The sequence below is a fragment of the Coturnix japonica genome, chromosome 29 (genome assembly GCF_054131305.1).
Source record: "Coturnix japonica strain WE chromosome 29, WE-NBRP24, whole genome shotgun sequence".
Classification (NCBI taxonomy): Eukaryota; Metazoa; Chordata; class Aves; order Galliformes; family Phasianidae; genus Coturnix; species Coturnix japonica.
The window spans coordinates 7,171,559-7,196,504 of NC_140691.1; the positions used below are offsets into that span (position 1 = coordinate 7,171,559).

The following is a 24,946-nucleotide window of genomic DNA, read 5'->3' on the forward strand; positions in this document are numbered from 1 at the left end:
CGCCTCATATGTTTTAAAGTACTTCTATTTTCTCTCTTCGATGGTGTGTGATGCCACAGTAAGTAGTTACTAGTTAATGCTGTTTAATTTCCACCCCTATGAAGGGAGACAGGTCATTTTTACACTTTCTGTATATGAGCATGTGGACGTTCAACCTTTGAACTAAACCTTCAGTTTAGTGTTACAAAAGCAACACTAATCCCCATTGCTGGGACATCCATCAAGAAGTCCATTTGTTTAACTGTTCCACACCATAGACATGAATCCTTTGGTTTCTATGTCTATTTTTGCCACAGCATCCTCGTGTTGTCCTCTGTGCTGCCTTGACTTTTTTTCTTTGGTAGCAGACTGCTTGATAGACTTCATCACAGCATATTTGAACTGAAGAGGTCAATTGCGTAGCCTGAGCTGAACTCTGTTCCTAGCATCAGTTGTCTTGAGTGGTGTAGCTCTGCAATCCGTCTTTAGTTTAAAGCATCTGTCGTGGTTTTCAACTCCTTCTCCATAACTGAAGAACCAAGTTATAACATTCAGAACAGGGCAATACAGTGAAGCACTGACATGTTTTGGTAGTTTAAAGAAGCTCCAAGTTTATTGTAGTAAAACAGGGACAGGCAGTTTGCATTTGCTTCTGCAACTCTAATCTCATCAGAGTTAAGACAGCCAAGATAAACCTAAGGCAACTTCACACTTAACATATCTTTTTAATGCAGTCATGCTTAACGGTGCTGCTGCTGTATATTCCTAGGGTAACTATGGCCTGTTTCTCAGTGTGTGCTGAAGTGTTTCTGTTTTTAATATAAGGATCTGACTTGAAGAGGAGAAAAACATCCCTTTTCCAAGTTTTTCATGCTGAGAACTACAATTAAAAGTAATTGCTTCTATTTCCAAAGTAAAACATGACTTTTAAAAGCTGTAATATTCAGCAGTACCAGGAGGACGCTTATGTCATGTAGAGACAGTTTCGATATTTCACTTTATAGGTGCTCCCATCTGCCTCTCTTAAAGCAGTTCTTCCTGAGAGATGAATGAAGCAGGTTTCTCAAAAAGGCAATATAAAGGGAAGAGGAACACAAAATACCAGAAATAGAAAAATGAAATAAATATAAATGCCGCATCAATCTGAAGGCATTTATGCAAATTGCCTCATAAATATAAACAGTGTAGACTGCTGTGATAAGTAGAGGCATTTTAGGGCTGAGATGTTTTGTATACAACTCCGATGCTAATTGTAAACGAAAAAGATTATATTGATAAATGAACCTTGTCTTACTTCTTTTCTTCTTCTTCTTCTTCTTCTTCTTCTTTTTTTTTTTTTTCCCCTCATAAAATAGAGGTACAAATTGCATGAGTTAAATTTGTTTTACCTATAAGCCATTATAAATAAGAGAATCAAGAGAATGTCTGAACTTTGAGAGGAAACAGAACAACATAAAATGGGTTTAGAAACCTATCTTGATTGGGCAATGAATTGTGCTGAAACAGCTCAACATAGAAGGACATGATCAGAATATCCCAAATTTGGAAATTTAAGTTTTATGCCTGGGAAGGAGAATAGACTGAATTAAAACAAAATACAAGTTCAGATGACATTGGAAGGGGAGATATGGCTTTCTGCAGAGTTTGCGCCTGCCTGGGAAAATCTGCTGTGATCTGACACATCCAGAACAACTGGACAAGTATTGGTTTGCTGGCTTCCTTAATGTTTTGTTCCCTGGAGTGCACACTGTGGACAGAGTAAAAGCCAGATGCTTGCCAAATACAACAGAAAGGAATTACAGAATTAGAACCCTTAGCAGCCTCTTAAAACGCTATGAAACTTGTGAGATTTACACATGGCATCACTGCTTTCCGGCTTAATGAATTGGCCAAGTCCATTTTCCACTGCCCTTTGGACCTCCTCTGTAGGTCATCTCCCTGCAGAGACAGGCCAGCCTTTTAGGAGACCCAAGCTTTCAAATAGAAAAGCCATTTTTTTAAAGGCCATGCTCCTGTATCCATAGATGTAGGAAATACTTTTAGCAGTAAGGATGGGGTAGGTTGGAGCATGTGTAGGAAGGCTGGGAAACCTGATGCCCTGACATCCTGCTCTCCATACATTTCCTGCAGGATTTGGGGCAAATTACTTTGCCTCTTTGCCTGGCAGTTACACAGTTGTGAAATGGGGACAGCTGTCCTCCTCTATTTCTCAGAGGACTTGTGAAAATAAAGGCATTAAAGATTGTGAAGCCATCTGTTGCTATGGTGATGAGGCTCATTTAGGCACTGAAGCAGCAAGATTAGAAACTAATATGTTTCCTGCACAACTTATTTAGAAATATGGATAGGCGGCACTGACGTGTCGGGTCTGGCTCTGCCTCCAGTAACAGGGTTACTGATTTTCATTGGGAACAGAATCTGTAGATTGTAGCAGGCACTCTTTGCTAAGCCTTGGTATGTTAAATGCCTCAAATTGGGTCAGTTGCATAATGCCTCATGGTTGCTTGTTACACCAGGTAAAAACAACGTGCAGGATTTTAACACCTATTATGATTGCTAGATGCTTTTGCATTTCTTGTTAGGCATTCAGAGCTCAGGTGAACGCAGTGGGAATGTGAAAATTTTGCTGGGGAGGTACTGGAGGAAAGAGCAGAGAAAGGGTATAGGGAAATGGATTTTCTTACTTCAGCCCTGCCATAAAGAGCATGCTATGGATGAGTCAGAGGCTGGGGAGAAGGATCAGTGGGATACCTGTGATACTGCTGTTGGTGGGGAAGGATGATGAAACTTACTTCCATTGTTGCTTTGCCCTGCAAGTGTAAGTTTGATATCTTGAGGCTGACAGATTTTGCAAATCTTACCTGCCTGTCTTTTCCCAATGCTCTGCATCAGTACAGCTAGTGCCGTTTAGCTGTATTGAATAATTCAGGTTGGAAGGGACCTTTGGGTCCTCTGGTCCAATGCCTTGCTCAGAGGAGGGTACGCTTCAAAGCTAAACCAGGTTACTGGAATTCTTGTCTAATCAAGTTTTAAAAATCTCCAAGGATGAGTATTCCATACCCTTTATGGGCCCCAGTTTCAGTTCTGATCCACATTTTTCACTATTATTTAACTAGAATTTTCTTTGATGCTGCTTATCCCTGATGGGTCTTTATTGGACTCTGAGGAAAAACTGCAGTACCTTGAAGCCACGAGACTGTGCTTACAGGACATTTGCTTATTAGCAAATGCTGCATGACCAGAAATCTTCCTGCTTGCAAGGCCTGAGCTTCACCCCACGTGGGACAGCCCTCTGCCACACTGCTGCTCATTCTCAGCCTGAGTCCTTCCTGCATTATGCTGCTGTGCACCATCTGTGTTTGCCCTTGGAAATAAAAAGACTGGAAAACAAAAACCTACTTATGATGAGGAGCTTTAATAAGCACTTGATACAAATAGAGAAAGCATCTGGGGTCGGCTGTAAGATGTTTGCTTTTAAATGGCCTATCAAAGTATGAGATGCTTTCTCTAAATCTGATCTTGAGAGAAATCTGAGTTCTATATCCCTTTTCCAGATGGCATAACTTAATATCATGGTGAATTATTTGGCACACTTTAAACAAATTCTTCTTCTCTCTGCACCTGAGACAGAAGCATCATCAAATTATGTCTGGAAAGTTTGGTGAATTATTGTTTCTTATACTTAAAAACATAATACAGCTTTTCAGACTTTTCTGGGACCTGGTTAGTATTCTCTCTTTTTAAACCTAACATGACTTTTCTCCTATGTGTTTGTGTTTGGGAGTTATTCTAGCACACCATTCTCAACCATCTGTTTTTGTTCAGTGTTTTGAATCTTCTTCCAGCTTCCCTATAGCTCAGAAGTCTCCAATGCAGAGGGAGAATAGGCTCCAGTAAAACACTAGAGTGGTTAAGTGGTTCCAGCATGACCAGCGTGAGTTTGCTCTGTTTTTAAACAATGTGAATATGAACTAAATGAAAATGCTCTGAAGGAGAAGGACAAGGCAGGAAAACTTCTTATTTTCTGTATCTTGCTGAGACATTGTAGTCAGAAGTAACAGGAAAATTGATCATTTTCTCACATCCAGGTGATGGCGCACATGGCCTCTATTAGCTGACAACAAATTTAGATTATGTTTATGTTGTAGCCAGCTTTGTCAGTGATTTTCTTTTGAAGTAGTAAATAATATTAATTGTGTAGAACAGAAGCATAAATACTCTTCTTTACCACTCTCTGCTGTTTAGAACATTATTTTGAGAAGGATTTGTATTTCCTACAGTTTTTAATATTAATTTGTTAAGTCATTCATGGCGTGTTCAAGTGATTAAGACTCAAGGTCTGCTTTCCTGTACCTCTAGGTCATTGCAATGAATTTCAGTTTTTATTTGCTTCTGTTGCCTGAAGTACAAGCCAACAATCACATGTAAATGCACTTCAGAAATTCCACCGGTGTTCCATGAACACTGGCTTATAAATTGAGTTGAGACAGAATAGGATGCAGCTGAAACATAAAAGTAAAAGGTTGCAGAACTGTATTCCTGCAGCTGGGACCATGCCTTGGGGGGCATTTATCAGTTCAGACAGCCTCCTGATTAGGACTCAAAGAAACACAGGAAAGCACAGTGAGGGTGGATGTAGGAATAGGGCATTGCAGAACATACAAGCCAAAATCAAACATCTGAGGAGTCAAAAAGTCAGATATGGAGTGGCCGAAAAACAATTGGAAGTCAGTCAAAGGATCCCAAAGCCATCACAACCAAAGCAAAATGTGGTCAGAAACAGGGATAAGGCAGGAATGAGTGGTGCTGACCCTTAGAGCAATCTCAGGATGAGGTGTAAGAGCCCCACGTAGCACAGTGGTGCTGTCCCCATGTCCTCCATGCCTGCCTGGGTGCTGCCACCATGCCTTAGGCTGACTGTGAACACTCTCCAACACCTCTGCAAGCTGTCCTGCTCAGTTGCATTTGCAAATTCTTAAACACTTTCTCCTTGGCAATGCCTCTGCAAGGAAACGAGTGACACTTAGGTCTCTTTCCTTTCACTGTCGGCCTTGTTCTTTGGCTTGTCAGGGTTATTATCATTAAGGGGTTGCAAAGCTCTCTTCAGCCTGTTAGCAATTAGCAGACTGTGGCCTGGGATTTCTGAGACAGAAGATGTGGCCTTGCAAAAGCAGTTACAGCTGAGAGTGGTGTCTTTGCTGTGCTCTCTTAATGCGTAATTGACTGCTCCAGGGCAGAGAGGGAATGAGCAGACAGAAGTATCGGGGAAAAGTGTATCGTTCTGCTTTTTCTTGATCTGATCCAAGCACTTGGTTGAATCTACAGTGAGCAAGGCATGCTTGTAATTGGCCTGACTTTTCTTTGCTGGGTTTTGTTATTCCCCGAACTATTTGGAGCTCTCCAAAGTTTTGGTGTTAAGTCTAAAGGAAGGATTTCTGTATGTTATACTCAAAATGGAGTAAAAGGTCTTCAGGGCCAAAAGCCTTTGGACCTTTGTGGTGCTACCATACTGGAAACCCAAGTTAAACACTCTATCACCACTGCAAGCTTTGTCTCTGCCTTAGAAACTGGACTAGTATTTTGTGGACTAACCTTTGTGTCTGTGAAAGCAGACTTGCACTGTGGTTCAGACCTGGTAGAAGCGAAGTTCTGCTGATCTGGAAGAAATGGTTCTTTGTTCCTATTTTCTTCCACTGTTTGGATAGAGAATGTTTTATGAAAAATGACTGTGTTCCAGGTAGCTTTGTTGCAGCTGATAGCTATAGCACTGCCATGTAGCTGTATCATCTCAGTGACTGCAATAAAAGATTCAGTGGGCTTGATTCTGCTCTCCATCTGATGTGTTTATGCCAGCAGGCTTCTGTGGCTGTATTATTGTTTGTTTCTAACAGTGTCAGAACAAGAACAGAGCTTCTGGGGACAAATATAGGTAAATGGAATATTTCTTTGGAATTCAACTCATTCGTTGCTCTCCCTCACCTGTCTAAGAGCAGACTACCCTGACAAGGCTCTGAACCAACTTCCCATATTGGTCCTGTTCCAAGAAGGTCATCTGAAAAGTTGTACCACTTGGCAGCGATTTAAAAACAAATAATCAAACCTACTTGTCTCATTTCTTCAGAAGAGAGAGAAAGGGCACCAGTCTTAAAGAGAAATTTTTGAGCTGTGAATTCCAAGGAGACAGTGGCATCAACTACGGCCATGACAAAGTTGGAGGAGAATGCAGATTTAAGAATTACTCTATCCTTACTGAATAGTTGTTAGATAAGGGTGGAGGAGAGTGGATTTTACATGGTCCCTTGGTTAGTGAGCTTGAGGGCATTATATACTGCTATTATGCATTAAATGCACCATGTACTAGACAAGATGTCTCAGTAGAGTTGAGGTCTCTAAAGTCAGATATAGTAGTGGCTGTCTTCAGCTCTGTCTTTAGTGTGAACATCTTTGCCAAAGGAGGGAACTTGTTTTAATTGACTTTTTTTTCTCTGCCAACATTTTGCTTTGGTAAAATAAGTGAAAAATCCTATTAGACAGGGGAAGGAAAAAAGAGAGGGACTTTTTGTCCCTCAGTGTGTTCTGAATATTTGAAGGATGTGATGTTTAGAAATCAGTGAAAGCTAGATAGGATTTAAATATTAAGGGGCAGGAATTTGCCTTCAGGTAAAGGATGATATTTGCATGACTCATGTTGTTAGGTGAACATTCCTGTGTATTGGTGACCTTTTACCTTGGTAGCAATGGGAAATATGTTAAGTAGGGGGCCCAGTTCTTCATCATGTTCCACCATAGGAAATGATTAGAGGGAACTCAAAAATAGTGTGTAGCATAACAAGATGCTGAACTAAATATTTTCACTGCTCAACTAAATCTCCCATTGCTTTTAATAACACACTATTTATTTTTTTTTCTTTCTTTCTTTTTCCCATGAATACCATACAAGAAGAGGAAATCTTGTAACAACTGCTATGGAAGCCATGAATTTCACTGCAATTTCATTTCTATAGTTTAAATTATATGAAAGAATATGCTGATTTATCTGCTTAACCATGTCTCTCCTCTGCCTGGTATTACAATTTTCAAGGTATCCAAAGAGTAGGAATGTTTTGGTGGAGGTTTGTATGGTTTCTATAATGCAGCGATACTTGAAACAAGTGTCAAGTATGTAAACAAAGTTTATTGAATTTATTCTTTGCTGTTTAAGTCTTGTACGGGCCAGGAGTCCAAAAGAGAATTAGAAAATGGTGTTCTGCATGTCTGCTAATGATGACTTAGGATTGCTGATACTTACTGAACTTGTAGTGAAAGGTTTTTTTTCCTGTTTTAAGGGGAAAAGATCTATTTTATCAAACTGTAGCCACAAATATTCAAGATTATTTTTCTGATTGGATGTTATCTGAGCTGCCTATGACTGTATCTTTAGTGTCAGTCTTTATGTTGGTCTTTTAGCTGATGCAATATAAAGAAATCATAAACAATGGAGTATGTTTATGTAATTCAAATAAAATAGTGATGCAGATAAAAATAGCTAAGTTCCATTAACTTTTCAGACCATAATAGTGAAACACTTGTAAGTCGTAGGATACGCTTGAATGTCTGTAGTACCAATTTATCCCTCTGCTTAGTCATTCATTTCTATTTAGATCTTGGTGCTTCTGTGCAGCCTGTGATTAGATTGGCAGTTCTCATTTAAACCCTAACTCATTCAGTCTTGGTTATCAAATAGCTTAAAAGGCAAGAACAAACGCTGTTGTTTTTAAGATGTACTGATATATGATTTGCATCCTTACATGTGGTATAGGCTGGATTTACCAGAGTAAATGTTCTTTCATCTGTAGTTTTCTTTGTAGGTATTTTGTGTTTTGTTGTGTGGGTTCAGTACACAATACTTTAAATGTTATATTTGTTCCAAATTCGCTGTTGTAGCGAATCAGAGCGGAGCAGGATGAGAAAGTAGCATGTTTTGTAAAAGAGAAAAATTTTACTTTACAACTCTAGGAAGTGGAGGAACCGGTACTCCCAAAAATATCCCTACCCATCAGTACTGCATCTCTGGCTCCATTCAACTTTAGTTTTCTGACTAGCAGTACTGTGTCATCGTCACCAAGCACTGTTTCAACATCAGTGATGAACAAGGTGAATCTATGTTGTATGCTATAAATGCTTTCCTGTATGAGTCTGTATCTGCTCTTTTGCAAGTTAACTTCTGTGGTGCTCATGAAATTAACTGGTGTTAGTTCATACTGAGTTGAGTAAGTCAGAGCTGTATTGCAGTTTGGAGAGAAAAATGCAGTTTTTTGATTGTCAGTCTTAGACTTGCAAATGTCTGGTTTGGTTTTGGAACTGTGGCAGAAAATGAAGTTGCATCAGCTTCTTTTGCATTTAAGAAATCAGATGAGAAGAAGGACGAAACTCCTGCATCAAAGAGAGGCTTCTCTTTTGGTAACGTGGAGTCGGCTCCTGCCTCGCAGTTTGTTTTGGGAAGGACAGAAGAGAAACAGGATTCTGTCAGTTCTGCTCCTCCGTTACTGTTTGGGAAGAAAGTTGAGAATGAAGAGTCAAAGGCACAACCTGTCTTTTCCGTTGGGCAGCCTGAATGTACCAAAGAAGAAAGCACAGCAAAACCTATGTTCAACTTCAGCTTTGTTAAACCATCGGAGAAAGAAACTGAGCAGGCAAAGCCAACTTTTTCATTTGGGGCCCAAGCCAATACTTCAGGTAAGCAGAATATCTTTTGTCTTCAGTTGTCTAAGTCCCTCAGATGGTACCTCTGAAGTCATAAGTTACAGAATCTGTAGGAGTTGCTGGGTTCATGTACTGGAGCTTTAGAAAAAGCTTAATTACTCTGTGCAGTGTGATTTGTGTTCCAGTTGTTGACGTATAGACAATTAGTAGAATTCCTGTTTTGATTTCAGTGAGTTTTAAGACTAGGTTTAGACAAAAAATATATACATATTGTCACACATTAAAGAACCTGTATTGCATCCCACATGAGCATGGATGGTTTGTATGGTTTCTGTGCTAGCAGCATAGTTGGTGGTACAGTCTTTAGCGTGGTGACAGAGGCCTCATGCGATGGTTTTCATAGTGAAAGGGGATGTGAGGAGGTGTCTCATTCATGTGTTCTTGCAGCTGTGCTGCTGCAATTTACTGCCATGAAGGTGTGGAAATTGCTTAATAGGTACTACACAGTTTTGTGCATCTTTAACCTTCTGAAAGAGCGGGCTGAAAGATTTTAGTAACAATTGCCATGTGGAAGAATTCTGATTCTGATTTCATGACTTATCAGCCATGGTTTGCAGAACAGCGTTCATTACTCACTTCTACTAACTTTGGAAGTTATAAGGGAAGGAACAGAGAGAATAAAAGCAACGCATGGGGTTATGGTTCTTATGATTGAGTTGAAGTTCTGGAGTTTGATTTAACCATGGAAATTTGATGAAACACCTTGTGTAAAAATGAGATTTTAACAAGCCTTCTTCAGCACAGTAGAGAGTCCCTTAAAAGTGGCATAGATGAAAAGGGTCCGTAACTTCTGGAAAAACAGCAGTGGGAAATCAAGAACAGGGTCAGGTGTAATAATGAGAGAGCAGAAGCTTAGGGAAAGCTGAAGAACTGCATACTTTAAAAGATAACTTTAAATGTAAAATTGCACTCAGTACTTTGTGACAGTTCTGTAACAGGGGGCTGTTCTCCGTGGCTCCCAAAAGCAGGTCTTGAAAGTACTGAATTACAGTGAGCTTAAGCCAAAAGAGTGAGGCTGCAGGATGATGGGCTTAGCCAGCTTTAGGGCTGTAGGCACAGGGCTGTAATTTCAGGAGAGGCTACAAAAGCAGCTGTACCACTGTGGGTTGTTTTTTTTTTGCTGTGTTATTTAGCAAACTACAGAAGTGTTGCAGGTAATGCATGTTGTTCTTCTCAGAGCATCTGAAGAATAGTTTTGTTTGAAAAGCTGAGATGTACTGGTTCATTCTGGTTCCAGTTGTTATAGCCAGTGCTTGGTGTCCGTAACTACTAAAGCCTAGAACTGTGGTGGTGTCATCATTCTTCACAATTCTCCCATTCCTTTAATTGCACATGGCAGCGTTCAGTGTATTAAACCTGGATTTTATGTAATCCACAGTAGCTGGATAATAGTTGAGACATCGTCCAGCATTTCTCCTTGTACAGTGGCTGGAACAGGGTCTCTCTGTTGCGCTTGGTTTGCCGTCTTGCAGTGTTTTATGTTCTGTTCTCCCTCTCAGATCAAGGAGCAGCAAAGCCATCCTTCAGCTTCTTGAGCTCTAGTTCCTCCAGCGCAGCCGTACCTGCCACTTCAGCCAACAGCAGCAGCCTGTTTGGCAGCGTCACTTCTTCCTCCAACCCTGCACCAGTTCCCACTCCCTTTGTGTTTGGGCAAGCCAGCAACACTGTGAGCAGCACCGCTTTTGGCAATTCTGCAGAATCTACAGCATCTCAGTCATTTGGCTTCTCTCAAGAAAACAAACCCACCACCACATCTTCCACCACTGGTGCAGCAGTTAATCCATTTGTCTTTGGTTCAGGAGCCAACAGTAGCAATGCAGCAAGTTCTGGCTTTACCTTTGGAGCCACGGCCACATCGAGTTCAACAGGTACATTTAAGCAGGTGCTTTTGTTTTTGCTCTTAGATCACAAAAGTGGAGCAGGGAAAGAGTGTTTCCTGGAGAACAGGTAGGGAAAATGCATGGAAATTGAGAAAAGTAGTGAATATTTACATCCAACAATATATAAACAGTGCTAATGCTTGGGGCTCAGGTCAAGTTTTGAGGCAGTCTGGGAAATACAGTTTAGGGATCAACTGGCTGTGGTGATATTTTGTGCACTGGATAATCCTTTACTGGCTTTCATTTGCATAGGAACTTGTCATTGTGAGAATGAATTTCCCTCTTCTCAGTATCAATCCAGTGCTGAAGGTTAAAAGTTAGTTTTAACTTGAATTTTTCTCTCCCATACCTAAAACTCTTCGAGCGTTGTAAATAACATCAAGATTTGTACTATCCACCCTTCACAAGTGTATATTACAAACACAGTATTGATATATGCAGCTGCTGCTTTGTAAAGCGTGACTTCTAATGAGCACGATAGCCAGTCCTTCATTTTCTTGGTCTTCATAATCTTCAAATCTTCATAAAAGTACTGGAATGCCTTTTAGTCCGTCTTAACTTCTGTTTTCCTTCCTGGAAAAACAATCAGCCATTCCAAGTTACATTGCAGCAGTTGGTATTTTTATGTTGCGTGACGTCTGCTTAAATTGCATTTAGATTAATAGCGCTATTTAGAAGGTCTCTTTTTGCTCAGCAGAAGTGTGTATGTTTGAAGTCACAGCTCAGTCCTGTATTTTTTTCTCATTATTTCTGCTGGCCATGCAGAACCAAAGCAGCTAATTGAATGAGCTTGTTTGCTATTATATGGAGAGACAGAATTATTCTGGTAGCTCAGTTAGGTCCCTGCAAGCCTGATGTGGTCTCCAGAAATTGATAATTGTAAACATTTGGATGAGGAAGGGGAGCAGTTGCTTATGAGAGGAAAGATTGGCGTTCTCCTCATTCTAATAGATCAGGAGCTGTGTTTTGAACGCTTAAAATAATACAAATAAGTGAGTGAGTGTTCTTTACCCGTGGTATAAATAAGTCTTAGTAATACAAATCAGCTTGTGCTCTTTGTGGGAGCCTGCTTCTAGAGCATGAATGGCTAACAGTAATTTGAGTCTAGACAACCCGTGTTTGAGGTGTGCGTTGTCTGACTCCTTTAAGTATGCTGTTTTTCATGTAACTTACAAGAAAAGGTAGGATTCCTATCATGAATGAGGTGCTGTTTGTTGTTTTACCTACTTGGCTTCAAACATAAAGCTCTGTAACAAACAAAACAACTCAGCACATACTGAAATTTCTCTTCTTTTCCTTTAGGGTCATCCTCTACATTTGTCTTTGGGTCTGGGTCTTCAGCGCCTGCTGCTGGACCAGCATTTGGTGCCAGTCAGCTACCAGCATTTGGCCAGAGCCAGGGCCCTGGCCAGCCAAATGCTCCCAGCTTTGGATCTTTGTCGACATCACTGTTTTCATCTGGCTCTCAGCCTGCGCCTCCTGCCTTCGGCTCTGTGACAAGCAGTACTGTGTTTGGACAGCAATTGAGCCAACAGCCAGGTTTTGGCTCTGGCGCCTCCAATGCTGGTGAGTGTTGACCATCCTTTTCGTTTCAGGTCTCAAAGAGAGCTTGGTTAGTCAGTGAGTTGGTTTCCATGAAGTGCAGCTGAAGTTTAGTGAATGAAATTACTTCTGCCTTTTGTACATACTCTACTGTAAGAATTGCCCTCCATAGAGGGAGTAGACACAGGGTTAAGTATTTTGCATCTGATTCCTTACTGCCGGAGAGGTACACTACCTTCACCAATAGGTTGTACATTGTTGTATATTGTGGTGCATGCAGCCATAGACTAATGGCAGTACAGGTAGCAGCAGACAGTTCCTTAGCAATTTGCCAGCAGTCTAAAAATCTCTAGATGCTCTACTGAAACAAATGACGTTGTCTAGGTGTTGTTCCTGTTGTAACTTAGCATTTCTGGTAAACCTCCCTCCCACCCCAAGCTGTGCCGCCTTGAGCAAGGTCTAAGCAATGTATGTTAGAGGTGGTGGGAGGAAGGAGGGGAGGACTTTCCTGGAAAGAACAAACTCAAATTTCAACTTTCTTATTCCCTTCTCCTTCTACCCCGTCTTTCTCAGGTCCCGTATTCCAGTTTGGGAGTAGTACTTCTAATTTCAACTTCACGAGTAACCCAGAAGTATTTACTTTTGGTGCAAATCCTCCTGCACCGGCAGCATCAGTACAACCTTCCGGCTCTTCAGGATTTTCATTCAGCCAACCTGCAACGTTTACAGTGGGGTAAGAGACCAAATCAGATTTTCACTTGAGCTTTTGGTACTATCTGTGGAGCGCAGGCAGCCTCTACTGATGTTAAATTGCGAGGTGCTCAGATGTACTTCGGAATTTATGTCTAAGGACAGCATCTCTCCTCGCTCTGTTAGTGTGACTGGCTAAGTAGGCAACGATGGCTTTATAGCAGCACAGCTCTCAGAAATATCATGCAGCCATGAGAAGTGTTCTTGAAAAATAAGATCTGAATTGAGCTGTTACGCTGCTGCTTACCTGCTGAATGAGAGAGATTTCATTGCTTTTGGTTTCTGGAACTCTCTTCCCATTCATCATACGTTGTCTGTTGCCAGCTGCTGAGTAGTGAGCAGCCAGATGATAAAACAGTTGTTCTGGAATATCTGCTCAGTGCTGCTACTGAACTGTCAGCTAACAGTAGGGAACGTCAGCTGGGTTTAGACCGTCGTGAGACAGGTTAGTTTTACCCTACTGATGATGTGTCGTTGCGCTAACTCTGCGTTGTCCTAACTCTGTGCTACCGGTTTCTATTCATAGGACTAATGGAAAAAATATTTTCTCTGCCTCCGGATCTTCAGTTCCCGGTCAGAAGATAAAGACTGCAATTAGACGTAAAAAGTAATCGGCAGATTGGTAAAGCAACTTTCAAAGCAGCTGCTGCCCTGCATTGTTCAGTTGTTGGGATCGTACCTCGTGCTGGGTTAGCTGAAGTCAGATCTGCCTAAAGTGTTGCAGAAAGGAACCAGGTCGAGACTCGAACTCGTGGGTACTCCAGGGTTGATTTTATTAACAAGCTCAGTGCTCAGGTGAAACATGCATACAGAGCTTGGGTCACTCCTAGTGAATGACCCTTAAGCTTTACAAACGTCCTATATTTATATGATTAGGTAAACATTACATCATTTATGTTATTCATTTCTCGTGATTAATCAATACATCTTCAGTCCTTCTTTCTCGTGTTTCATCCTAGGCCCAGGCTTCATGCTTCACGTGTTACTCTTCTTTTGAACTTGTCCAGAAATTCATTATCTTCTTTCATCCGAGCCATCCGGGCTAGACCAGTCCATTCCATCTGTCTTATGGTTAAACTATACATTTTAACTGATTAACTACTAAATAGCAATGTCAGCACTATTATTGTCTACCTCTGCTGTTTCATAACTTCACAATACTCTAACACCCCTACATGGGTCATGGTTCAGGGCTATACAGGGGATACTTGAGTAGCATATTGGTTGAGAAATTTACCATTTTTCCTAACAGTCCCCCCTTTTCTAATAGCTACTTTCCCAAGTATTCTACTGATATCCACCAAAAACTATCTTAGGTGGCGGTGGTGCCTTTACAGTTAAAGCAGACCCCATTCGCATACAGCATTGTATTAGTACATAAACAATAACAATCAGAACAATCACAACAATTATAATCAAGATAATTTTCTTAGCAATAGCAGAAAGATTTGGCAACCAGGATGTCAGCCAATGCCATGTTTCAGAAAAACCCCATCGAGTATCATCCTTCTGTATTTCTTGCATTGTCTTACTTACTTCCCATATTTTCCCAACATCAGTTAATAATTCTCCAGTTTGATCAACATACATACAGCAACTAGCATTCAATACAGTACACACTCCCCCTTGCGAAGCTAAAAGCATATCCAGTGCCATTCTATTTTGCAAAACTACTTTAGATAAGTTTGTAAGCTCGCCTTGTATAGTTAATAAGCCATAAGCCGTTGCATTAGCTAACTTCTCCACCTCCCCTGACACATTCAGTATTGCTTTTTCCAATTCACTAACACCTAAACCAGGTATAAACCAACGCACAAATGCATGGAATCCTGTTGGTCGTTCAATTAAAGGATTTAAAATAGTTCTTTTAGTACGTCCATAGAAAGACCTATGCCATAACGTTCCATTTATTTCTCTGGGAATGATCTCCATATCGGGTACAACTAGGCCTAAAGTGCATCTTCCTCGCCACTTTTTGGGTAAAATTTTGTACGCATGTTCTCCACACAGCCAATAGGCTCCTGGGAGACTCAAAATCAATTGATTTCTGTTTTTAATAGCAGTGAGATTATCACATCGTAAAGTCCAATTTCCCAAATAGGTTCCAGTAGAATCACGATTTTCAACACAATGAATATAAGTATTGTTCTCCAATCGTGTATGAGCCAATGATAAAGCATGAGTGGTAAAATTACTTCTTAATATTGTTGTATTCCAAATATGACCAATAGTAGTATTAACATGAATAGGGATACCAATCAAATTTTCTCCATGTGCTACTGATCTAGGTAAGGCTGAACAAATCCAACAATCACTGACATTTAGATTCTGGGCAAACGATTGCATTATTGATACATGAGAATTATCTGTCCAATAACGATAGTGGCCTAATTCATAAGAGACATGTGGCTGTAAAGACCTTCGGTGTCTCATCTGCTGAGTATGGCTACTTGTGTCATGCCAGGACATAGGTCCCCATTTTACCTCTTGCCAATGTGTATGAACTAATTTAAACCCGTCCCGAGGGTACGCAATGGAGAATTTATGACAGCACGAATTGTTGAAGCCGGGGAGCATACCCACACACCAGATTCCAGTACCACTGCTTGGTTCTCTAAAATTAATATTATGGTTAACCCATACCGCTCGGAGCCGAGGAGGAGGTACTCTGGGGTATGAAGGATAAGAAAATCGTGCTCTAATGCAAAAACTAAAATTAGCTCGAGTACTACCGGGGATATACCATCGAAATGTGCCAAAAGGGGTTCGGACATTGTTGAGTTGTAATAAGTCAGTATTTCTTTCTCCTTCTATGATGAATTCACGCTGAGTCGTAGAAACCTCTTTCGTTTTCAAAGTTACCTGATGTCCAGTCAAAATGTCCCGATAGGAGAATTCATACTGGTACCGATGTCCTGAAGCTATGCAGACGAGGAAGAAAAGGATGCAGAGACCTTTTTCACATGAGTATGATGGATCCATGCCTCTTTACCCTTGACCTTGATAGCATAAAGAGAAGTTAACAACACACAATAGGGCCCTTCCCATTTGGGCTCCATTTTATGTTTCCGTTTAAACACTTTCACCATTACCATATCTCCTGGAATAATATCATGTACTTTAACATCTCTTGGTAATCCTTGATAACAATAAGCATATTGCTGAATTCTCTTAAAAGAATCTTGTAAATACAACAAATATTGAGTAATATTCTCTTCCCCTTCCAAAAGTGCAGTTTTTGCTGAGACATATGTTCCTGGTACTGCCACTACTCTCCCAAATAAAACCTCAGCTGGACTAATTTTTAAAGGCTCCCTAGGGGATGTTCTCAAATCCCATAAGACTAAAGGTAATGCATCTGGCCATTTGAGTCCTGTTTGTGACATTACTTTGCCTAATCTATCTTTAATAGTCCTATTCATTCTCTCTACCTTTCCGGATGACTGTGGATGATACGGTGTATGTGCCGCCATAGTAATTCCCAGTGTCTTTGACAATTCGGCCATCATTGAGGAAACAAAATGTGTTCCCCTGTCTGAGTCTATTTCTTCTGGGACACCGTACCTTGGAATTAAGTCTCGTAACAGAATTTTAATCACAGTTTTTGTATCATTCTTTTGTGTAGGAAATGCTTCCACCCAGCCAGACAAATGATCCACAATAACTAACATATATTTAAATCCCAATACTGGTGGCATTTCAGCAAAGTCAATTTGAAGTTTCTGAAAAGGATATTCAGCTGGAGGTCTCTTCCCTTCTTCCATCCTGGGTCTGGTTATCCCGTACTTTTGACATATTTCACATCCTGCAGCAATTCGTCTAGCTGCTGCATATACTCCCGGTGCTATCCACAAACGATCAATCTGATTTGCAATATTTCCTGGACCGCCATGGCTTCTATCATGATACCACCTTACTAAAGTTAGCAAATATTTATGTGGTAACATAGGTTTATCACCAATCATCCAAATCCCATCCTTTTGAACAGCTCCCATACGCATCCACACCTCCAGTTCCTCTTTATTCATTTCTGTATAAAGTGTCTTAGGGTCCGATAGCAGTGGTATAGTTTGTACAGTCATAATAGGAACACTATAATTAGGGTGCACAGCAGCTGCTCTAGCTGCCGCATCTGCAAGTTGGTTTCCTTTTGCTAACGCATGTTTTTTAGAGCTGTGTGCAGGTATGTAAACTACAGCAATCTCTCGTGGTTCTTGTATAGCCAGTAATAGGTCATTTATTAGCTCACCGTGAGCTATTGTTCTCCCTGCAGAGGTCAGAAAGCCTCGCTCTCTCCAGAGCATGCCGATAGCATGGCAAATTCCAAAAGCATACTTTGAGTCCGTGTATATATTTACCTTCTTGCCGCGTGCTAATCGTGCCGCTCTACAGAGCGCAATAAGTTCTGCTCCTTGTGCTCCCAACCCGCTTGGGAGAGATTCTGCTAGTAGAACAGTTGTCTCAGTTGTCACAGCAAATCCGGTGTATCGCTTTCCTGCAATGTAATAACTAGAACCGTCAGTAAACAAGTTTAACTCAGGCTCTGTTAATGGCTCATCCTTTAAGTCTTCCCTCGGTCGTGAGACTGAGTGAATCACCTGCACACAATCGTGTTTATTTTGTTCTCCAGTTGAATCAGGGAGTAAGGTGGCTGGATTCAAAGGTTTTGATCGCTCTAAGGTGATATTATCAGCTAGGAGCAAAATGACTTCGTAGCGGTGAGCGCGCTGTGGAGAAAGGGATTTTTCTGCATACCTTTTAAGCAAGATTTCTACTTCATGCGGAACCTTTACAACCAGGGGATGTCCCAAGACAATGGTCCGGACTTTCTCGGTGAGTTCTGCCGCTGCAGCCACAGCTCGAATGCAATAGGGAGTTCCCCTCACAACAGGATCTAATGACTGTGAGTAATAGGCGACAGGCCGCTCGTAAGGTCCAAATTTTTGAACTAAAACTCCTTTTGCAATTCCTCTTGATTCGGTAACATATAAGGTAAACGGCTTACCATAGTCGGGCAGTCCCAAAGCCGGTGCGGATACCAGCGCCTGTTTAATAGCCTGGAAAGCTTGCTGCATTTCATCAGTCCATGGTATCGGTTCGATGGCCTGGTCCTTAGTAGCTTCTTGTAAAGGTTTAACAATTTCACTATACCCTATAATCCATGGTCGGCAAAATCCAGCCTGTCCTAAAAATGCCCTCATCTGTTTCTTTGTGATTGGCCTAGGTACTGCTTGTACAGCATTAATTCGTTCTGGATCAATTTTCCTTACCCCTGAAGCTAATACATACCCTAAATACTTTACCTCAGGCTTACAAAACTGCAATTTGGAAAGGGAGACTTTATGTCCTTTTTCATACAATTTATTACATAAATACTTTGTGTCTTCTATGCAAGCTTCTTTTGTTGCACTAGCAATAAGTAAATCATCAACATATTGAACCAACACCGATTTTTGAGGTAAAATAACATCCTTTAAATCATTTTTCAAAATCTGTGAGAACAAAGTTGGTGAACTCGTAAACCCCTGAGGTAACCGAGTCCACGTTAACTGTTTCCCTTCCCATGTGAAAGCAAAGATCTCTTGGCTTTCCTCAGCAATAGGTATACTAAAGAAAGCTCCCGTCAGATCCATTACAGTATACCACCTGGACCATTCTGGTATTTCAGTTAATATTAGTGAAGGGTCAGGAACTACAGGGTGCAGGGCTTCAACATGTTCATTAATTGCTCTTAAATCTTGTACAAAACGATATTCAGGGTTCCCGTCCTCATCCTTTCTATTTTTAGAAACAGGCAGAATAGGAGTATTATATGGACTAATAATGGGTCTCAATATCCCTTCATCAATAAAATACTGAATTTGTTTCTTTAAACTAGGTAATGCTTCTGTCGCAATCGGGTACTGTTTAATTGAGGGCGGTGGTCCAGCTTTTGTCTTGATTACCACTGGTTTTGCAGATTTCAAAAAACCTATATCCTTACTACTATGACTCCACAAACCGGAGGGTATGTCTTTTAAGTCATCTGGAATTTCAATTTTCTGTTTCTGTTCTCTTTCTACAGCTAGTACATTCCCCAAAAAGTAAAGTTTCATCCCTTTTGAATTCAAATCTAATTTAGTGCCTAGTTCTCGGAGGACATCTCTTCCTAATAGGGATATTGGAGAAGTGGGTGAAATAACAAACTGTGCCCATGTCATCCGTCCTGACAAGGTTACAGGCAGTGGTTTACTCAAGTATTTCTCTTCTACCCCTAAAACTCCCTTGATAGTAACAGTTTCTAGTGATTTTTCAGGCAAATCAAAATTTAACAAACTTAAAGTTGCTCCTGTATCTACTAAGAATGTAACTGCTAGCCCATCTACTTCTGCGATTACATGACCTTCTGGACTCAGAGTAACAGCCATCCTCCTGTTATTGCGAGTGAGTTCGTCGCAAGCCTCCCACTCCTGAATCTATATGAGGCCCAGATGCGTCTGTCACCGGATAACCCTGGGGGGTTAGAAAAGGTCGAGGTCTGAGGGGGCATTCTCGCTGCATATGTCCAAAATCTCCACACCAATAACATACAATTTCTCCACCAATCTGGGGTGGAAATCCTCGTCTCCTTCCCCGATTTCCTCTACCTCTGCCTCTAGCATTTTGCCACCTATTCTGTTGAGCTGACTGAGTAATCGCAGCTGCCAAAAAAGCCATATCTTCTCGTTTTTCCTGCCTCTCACGTTTCCTCTCGGTCTCTCTCTCTCGTTCCTGTCGCTTTCGCTCCTCATCCTTCTCTTTTTGCATTTTCTCCTGTCTCTCCTGATCTCGCCCATTGTATACAAACGTAGCAACAGATAATATTTTTTGCAACCCCTCTGCCTGCCATCCCGGCATATGTTTCTTAAAATACTTATTAATATCGGGTGCAGCCTGATTTACAAACACACTAATTGCAAGCGGCTCTTGAAAAGTCTGCTCTGTCATACCCCCATACTTAAGTAAAACAGAACGAAGTCTATGCCAATAATCACTGGGATGTTCATCCAACCGTTGCTGACATTCCTGTACTTTGGACCAATTAGTAACCCGCTCGACACACTGGCGTACAGCCTCTAGCAAACCCTGTGTAGCCGTTCTCCAAGCCTGAAGCTCATCCTGTCTAACAATATTCCATTTCGGATCAGCTATGGGCCATACAGGTCTTCCTGGATTAGTATTTGATAACTCTCTATCCTTAGCCATGATCTTCTCTCTCTCTTCTACAGTAAATAATTCCTGTAACAGAGTCTGTATGTCCTCCCAATTAGGTTTATAATCTCTGAAAATACTAGACAACATCTTAGCACATTTTTCCGCATCCTCCCATAAACGCGGCATTTTCTCTTGCCATAGCATCAAATCTCCCGGTTTCCAAGGCTGATGTACTGCTGCTGCTAATAGAGGTGGTACATCAGGGCCAGTATCAGGACCAACCCTCGGATTAGAATGAAATTCAATAGTCATCGGATACTGCCCCACTTCTTTATTATTTCCATCTTTTTCCCGATCAGAATTATACCCACCCTGATGTAATTCATCAAAATATGCTAATAATTCAGTTTTGCTAGTAGCCTTCCCCAACTTAATTTGATTTCTTTTATCAGCCCAATTTATCCACACATATAAATAATCCATTTGATAAGGATTTCTATCTTGGAGTATTCGCCGCATGGTAGCAAGACGTTTATCATCAAACGTCCCCTCAGGTGGCCATACTTCGTCGGGACCAGCCCCACGAACCCGGGTTAAGAATGGCCAGTCATCCTGACACAGAGTGATCACTCGCTTCTTTTTTAACCCCACAACACCTTCAATCTTACTCCAGTTACACAAAATTTCCTCTAAGGGTGAACCCTTAATTATAGACGGCGATCCCCCCATAACTATTCTCCAAATAGAAATCCAAGGTCCAGTGAGAATTGCAGCCACTCTGTAATGAGGAAAATAAACCTCAGAAAAATAGAACCCCAAACCCCCCAAAAATAAGAAGCCTCGGGGACTCGAACCCCAAAAATAGGACTCGAACCCTTAAAAGAGTGGATGCACTTCCCCCTGGATATAATAAAAAATTTAGGCACTTACCCCAATCAACGCCTAGAGTCCCATCTGGGGTGCCAAACTGTTGCAGAAAGGAACCAGGTCGAGACTCGAACTCGTGGGTACTCCAGGGTTGATTTTATTAACAAGCTCAGTGCTCAGGTGAAACATGCATACAGAGCTTGGGTCACTCCTAGTGAATGACTCTTAAGCTTTACAAACGTCCTATATTTATATGATTAGGTAAACATTACATCATTTATGTTATTCATTTCTCGTGATTAATCAATACATCTTCAGTCCTTCTTTCTCGTGTTTCATCCTAGGCCCAGGCTTCATGCTTCACGTGTTACTCTTCTTTTGAACTTGTCCAGAAATTCATTATCTTCTTTCATCCGAGCCATCCGGGCTAGACCAGTCCATTCCATCTGTCTTATGGTTAAACTATACATTTTAACTGATTAACTACTAAATAGCAATGTCAGCACTATTATTGTCTACCTCTGCTGTTTCATAACTTCACAATACTCTAACACCCCTACATGGGTCATGGTTCAGGGCTATACAGGGGATACTTGAGTAGCATATTGGTTGAGAAATTTACCATTTTTCCTAACATAAAGAAATATAAAACTTTGCTGCCCTTTCCTTCTCTCTCTGGTGTAGTTCATTTTGTAACAAGTAGAGTTGGCAACAGCGCCGTTCTCAAGCAAAACTATTTTAGAATCCAGCAAGTTACTTCTTTCACTGACTTGGCATGGTTCGGCTATAGAGATGAATATAGCCCGCACAGTGAATGGCTTGTACAATACCTCTTCATCTGCACCACTATGTGAGCTCATCCTGTGCAGCAGGAGAAGAACAGCTGGGAGCTGGAGGTGCTGCAGGCCCAGCTGGAGGGCGAGCGGCTCCACTGCCAGGAGCTGCAGCGCCGCTGGGCTGCCGAGAGATGTGAACTGCAGAAGGCAGCAGAGCGTGAGCGGCAGCTGCTGACCGACCAACTGCGCTGTGCCTGGGAGAAGCAGCAGGCCCAGGAAGAGCAGCAGCTGAAGGAGTGGGAGCAGCGGCAGCGGGTGACGGGGACCCGGCAGCTGCTGCTCTGGAAGGAGGCCGAGCTGCGCGCGACAAAGGAGCTGCTGCAGCGTGATTGCGATGCAGCCCTGCGCCAGGCTCGGGAGCTGCAGCAGCAGCTGGCCAAGGTGCTGAGGAACCCCCCCAGCAGCGAGGCGGCCCATGCCCAGCTGCAGGACGTCCTCAGCAAGCTGCGCTGGGAGACGAATGGTGAGCAGCCCGCCTGCATCCGCCACCTCCAGCATCAGCTGGAGCTGGAGAGGAGGCTCTTCACCTATTACATCGTGGGGAGCTGGGCAGATGTGCTCCGTAACGCAATGTCCTGCTCCCAAGAAAAGGAGGGAGCTCTGCACTGCCACCGTGCAGAGCAGGGCTCCAGTCGACTTGCCGTGAAGGACGCTCACGTCCAGGTAAGATGACACACTGAGAGAGTGGGGATTGTTCAGCCTGGGGAGGGGAGGCTCTGGAGAAACCACAGAGCGGCCCTCCAGTGCCTGAAGGAGAACTGGGGAAAGCTGGAGATGTACTGGTTGTAAGGGAGGGTAGTGATACAACAAAGGACAGTGCCCTGAAAGTAGAAGAGGGGAGATCTGGATGAGATATAAGAAGACAGGACACCATGAGGGGGCAGAGGCGCTGGCACAGGCTGCCCAGAGAGGCTGTGGTTGCCACACGCCTGGCAATGCCCCAGGCCAGGCTGGACGCACCTTTGGGCAACCTGACCTAGTGGAAGTTGTCCCTGCCCTTGGCATGGGCTTGGAACGGGAGAGTCTTGAAGGCCCCTTCCTACACAAACCATTCTGTTATTCTATGATTTTCTGGTTCTAGGTGCCAGAGACAGCCAAGGAAGACCTGGGGATCCCGGGCAGCCGGCCCTCTCCCCGCCGGGGCCCGGCACAGCCCCCCGCCTGCCCTGCGCAGCGGGAGGAAAAGAGGCAGGAGCTGAAGGCACTGCAGGCCCAGCTGGAGGGCGAGCGGCTCCGCTCCCAGGAGCTGCAGCGCCGCTGCGCTGCTGAGAGACGTGAGCGGCAGGAGGCGGCAGAGCGGGAGCGGCAGCTGCTGGCCGACAAACTGCGCTCCAAGTGGGAGCGGGTGCGGGTGTCAAAGCTGCAGCGCCTGCGGGAGCAGAACCTGAGGCAGTGGCAAGCAGAGATCTGCCAACTGCTGCAGGAGAAGGAGGCCCAGCTGCACCAGATGCAGGAGCTGCTGCAGAAGCGGCGCAACGACACCATCCGCCAGGCATGGCAACTGTAGCGGCAGCTGGCGGAGGCGCTGCTGAGGAGCGACAGCAGCAGAGCAGACCACAGAATGCAGCAGGAAGTCCAGCGGCAGCTCTGCTGGAAGTCCCGTGCAAAGCAGGCCGTGGAGAGCAAGCGCCTCCAGTGTGAGCTGCAGGAGCAGAGAAGACGCTTCCTGCAGTACATCCTGGAGCACGTGGAGGGGCAGCCACGCGTCTTCTTCAACAGGGCCAGGGCCTGCCATCGGGCTGTAGCAGAGGTGGGTGTTCAGGCTACAGAACAACAAGAGGCCTGCCCACCTGAGCACAGGGAGCAGCAGGAGCAGAACACCCATCTGCTGAGTAAGCTGAAGGAGCTGCAGAGACGGTGCAGCCTCCTTGAAGAGAAGAGCAGAAGCTCTCAGCAGATATGGGAGGAGGTGGAGTGGCTCAAGGACAAGATGCGTACACTCTGCCTCCGTACCCAGCAGCTGCTGGAAATAGTCTGGCAGCTCAAGGAGGCCTCTTCCGCATCCAAAGACCCCACAGAGAAGGCAGAGGAGGTCAACCAGCTGCAGGGACAGCATTTGGAAAAGGAGGCTGCAGAGCAACAAGAGGCCTGCCCACCTGAGCACAGAGAGCAGCAGGAGCAGAACACCCACCTGCTGAGGAAGCTAAAGGAGCTGCATAGACAGTGCAGCCTCCTTGGAGAGAAGTGCTGCCTGCTGAGGAGCAGAAGCTCTCAGCAGATGTGGGAGGAGGTCGAGCGGCTCAAGGACAAGATGCGTACGCTCTGCCTCCGTACCCAGCAGCTGCTGGAAATAGTCCAGCACCTCAAGGAGGCCTCTTCCACATCCAAAGAGGCCACAGAGAAGGCAGAGGACATCAACCAGCTGCAGGGACAGCATCTGGAAAAGGAGAATGAGACGGCCAAGGAAGACCCGGGGTTCCCAGGCAGCACAAGCAGCAAGCTGCTGGAGCAGTGCAGCTACCTCCAACAAGCCCTGAGCCACCTGGAGAGTCACTGCCAGGCCCTGAAGGCCCAGAACCACCTGCTGAGAGACCTCCAGCAGGCTGACATCAAGCTTGGAGTGCTCAGCAAGAGTCTGGAGGAAAAATGCACACAGCTCCAGGAGATGGGGAAAAAGCTGAGGCCACACAGAAATCCCAAACAGGAATGCCCCAATCCCCAGGAAAAGCCGGGGGAGTCAAAAGAGTGGCCAGTGGCAGTCTGCACCTACATTTTCGCAGACCATCACCACCAAAACGAAGATTCTTAGCTCGTCACAGCTACAAAATCCTTATGAGGGCCCTAATGAGGACCCAGAAAACGAGCTTCCACTGACACCTGGACAATACGTTTACATCTGTGGAGACATGGATGAGGATGGCTGGTTTCTGGGAGAGCTGACGGATGGCACAAGAGGACTGGTCCCTTCCAATCTGGTGGAAGAAGTTTCAGACGATGACCTGGATATCACCGTGCCTCCAGGGCTTCGTGATCTCCTGCTGGATACCAATGACGAAGAGAGACCAGGCAGCAGGAGCAGGGGCAGAAAGCGATGGTCACCATCCAGAAATCTGTGTCCGTGTGTTGGCTCAGCCTGGGGGACGCCGAGATTCCTCTCCATAAGACAGCAACATCCCATCAAGATTCCACCTTTCTGGATGAAGGCTACCTCATGCTCCACTTGACGTTCAAGTGGAG

General features: G+C 43.5%; 4 protein-coding genes across 4 annotated transcripts; 2 read left to right on the plus strand and 2 right to left on the minus strand.

Moving 5' to 3' along the window:
• The first annotated feature begins 3,904 nt into the window (after positions 1–3,904).
• On the plus strand, positions 3,905–14,016 carry LOC146755910 (nuclear pore complex protein Nup153-like). Its single transcript, XM_085525099.1, has 6 exons — positions 3,905–3,913; positions 8,364–8,694; positions 10,221–10,589; positions 11,904–12,167; positions 12,717–12,876; positions 13,420–14,016. Exons 1-6 carry the CDS (start codon positions 3,905–3,907, stop codon positions 13,502–13,504), a joined length of 1,218 nt encoding a protein of 405 aa, XP_085381225.1. The 3' UTR covers positions 13,505–14,016.
• Positions 14,017–15,211: 1,195 nt separating this feature from the next.
• Positions 15,212–18,374, minus strand: LOC146755911 (uncharacterized). Its single transcript, XM_085525042.1, has 2 exons — positions 17,252–18,374; positions 15,212–15,892 (listed from the first exon to the last, which is right to left on the minus strand). Exons 1-2 carry the CDS (start codon positions 18,092–18,094, stop codon positions 15,815–15,817), a joined length of 921 nt encoding a protein of 306 aa, XP_085381168.1. The 5' UTR covers positions 18,095–18,374; the 3' UTR covers positions 15,212–15,814.
• An 85-nt stretch (positions 18,375–18,459) lies between these two features.
• LOC146755912 (uncharacterized) lies at positions 18,460–21,563 on the minus strand. Its single transcript, XM_085525041.1, has one exon. The coding sequence runs from the start codon at positions 20,793–20,795 to the stop codon at positions 19,308–19,310; it is 1,488 nt and encodes a 495-aa protein (XP_085381167.1). The 5' UTR covers positions 20,796–21,563; the 3' UTR covers positions 18,460–19,307.
• LOC146755913 (uncharacterized) lies at positions 20,955–23,276 on the plus strand. The gene is made up of 3 exons (XM_085525100.1): positions 20,955–21,113; positions 21,803–22,432; positions 22,851–23,276. The coding sequence occupies exons 1-3, from the start codon at positions 20,955–20,957 to the stop codon at positions 23,274–23,276; spliced, it is 1,215 nt and encodes a 404-aa protein (XP_085381226.1).
• Positions 23,277–24,946: the final 1,670 nt, after the last annotated feature.

Coding starts and splice junctions, on each gene's coding strand:
- LOC146755911 (XM_085525042.1), bottom strand. CDS start 18,094: ATGAGGGCATTTTTAGGACAGGCTGGATTTTGCCGACCATGGATTATA. Junction 15,893..17,251: donor GATTAGCACGCGGCAAGAAG/GTAAATATATAC, acceptor TATGCTATCAAG/GTCAAGGGTAAAGAGGCATG.
- LOC146755912 (XM_085525041.1), bottom strand. CDS start 20,795: ATGGGGGGATCGCCGTCTATAATTAAGGGTTCACCCTTAGAGGAAATT.
- LOC146755913 (XM_085525100.1), top strand. CDS start 20,955: ATGCACTTCCCCCTGGATATAATAAAAAATTTAGGCACTTACCCCAAT. Junction 21,114..21,802: donor TTAACAAGCTCAGTGCTCAG/GTGAAACATGCA, acceptor CATCCTGTGCAG/CAGGAGAAGAACAGCTGGGA. Junction 22,433..22,850: donor TGAAGGACGCTCACGTCCAG/GTAAGATGACAC, acceptor TTCTGGTTCTAG/GTGCCAGAGACAGCCAAGGA.
- LOC146755910 (XM_085525099.1), top strand. Junction 10,590..11,903: donor GGCCACATCGAGTTCAACAG/GTACATTTAAGC, acceptor CTTTTCCTTTAG/GGTCATCCTCTACATTTGTC. Junction 12,168..12,716: donor CTCTGGCGCCTCCAATGCTG/GTGAGTGTTGAC, acceptor CGTCTTTCTCAG/GTCCCGTATTCCAGTTTGGG.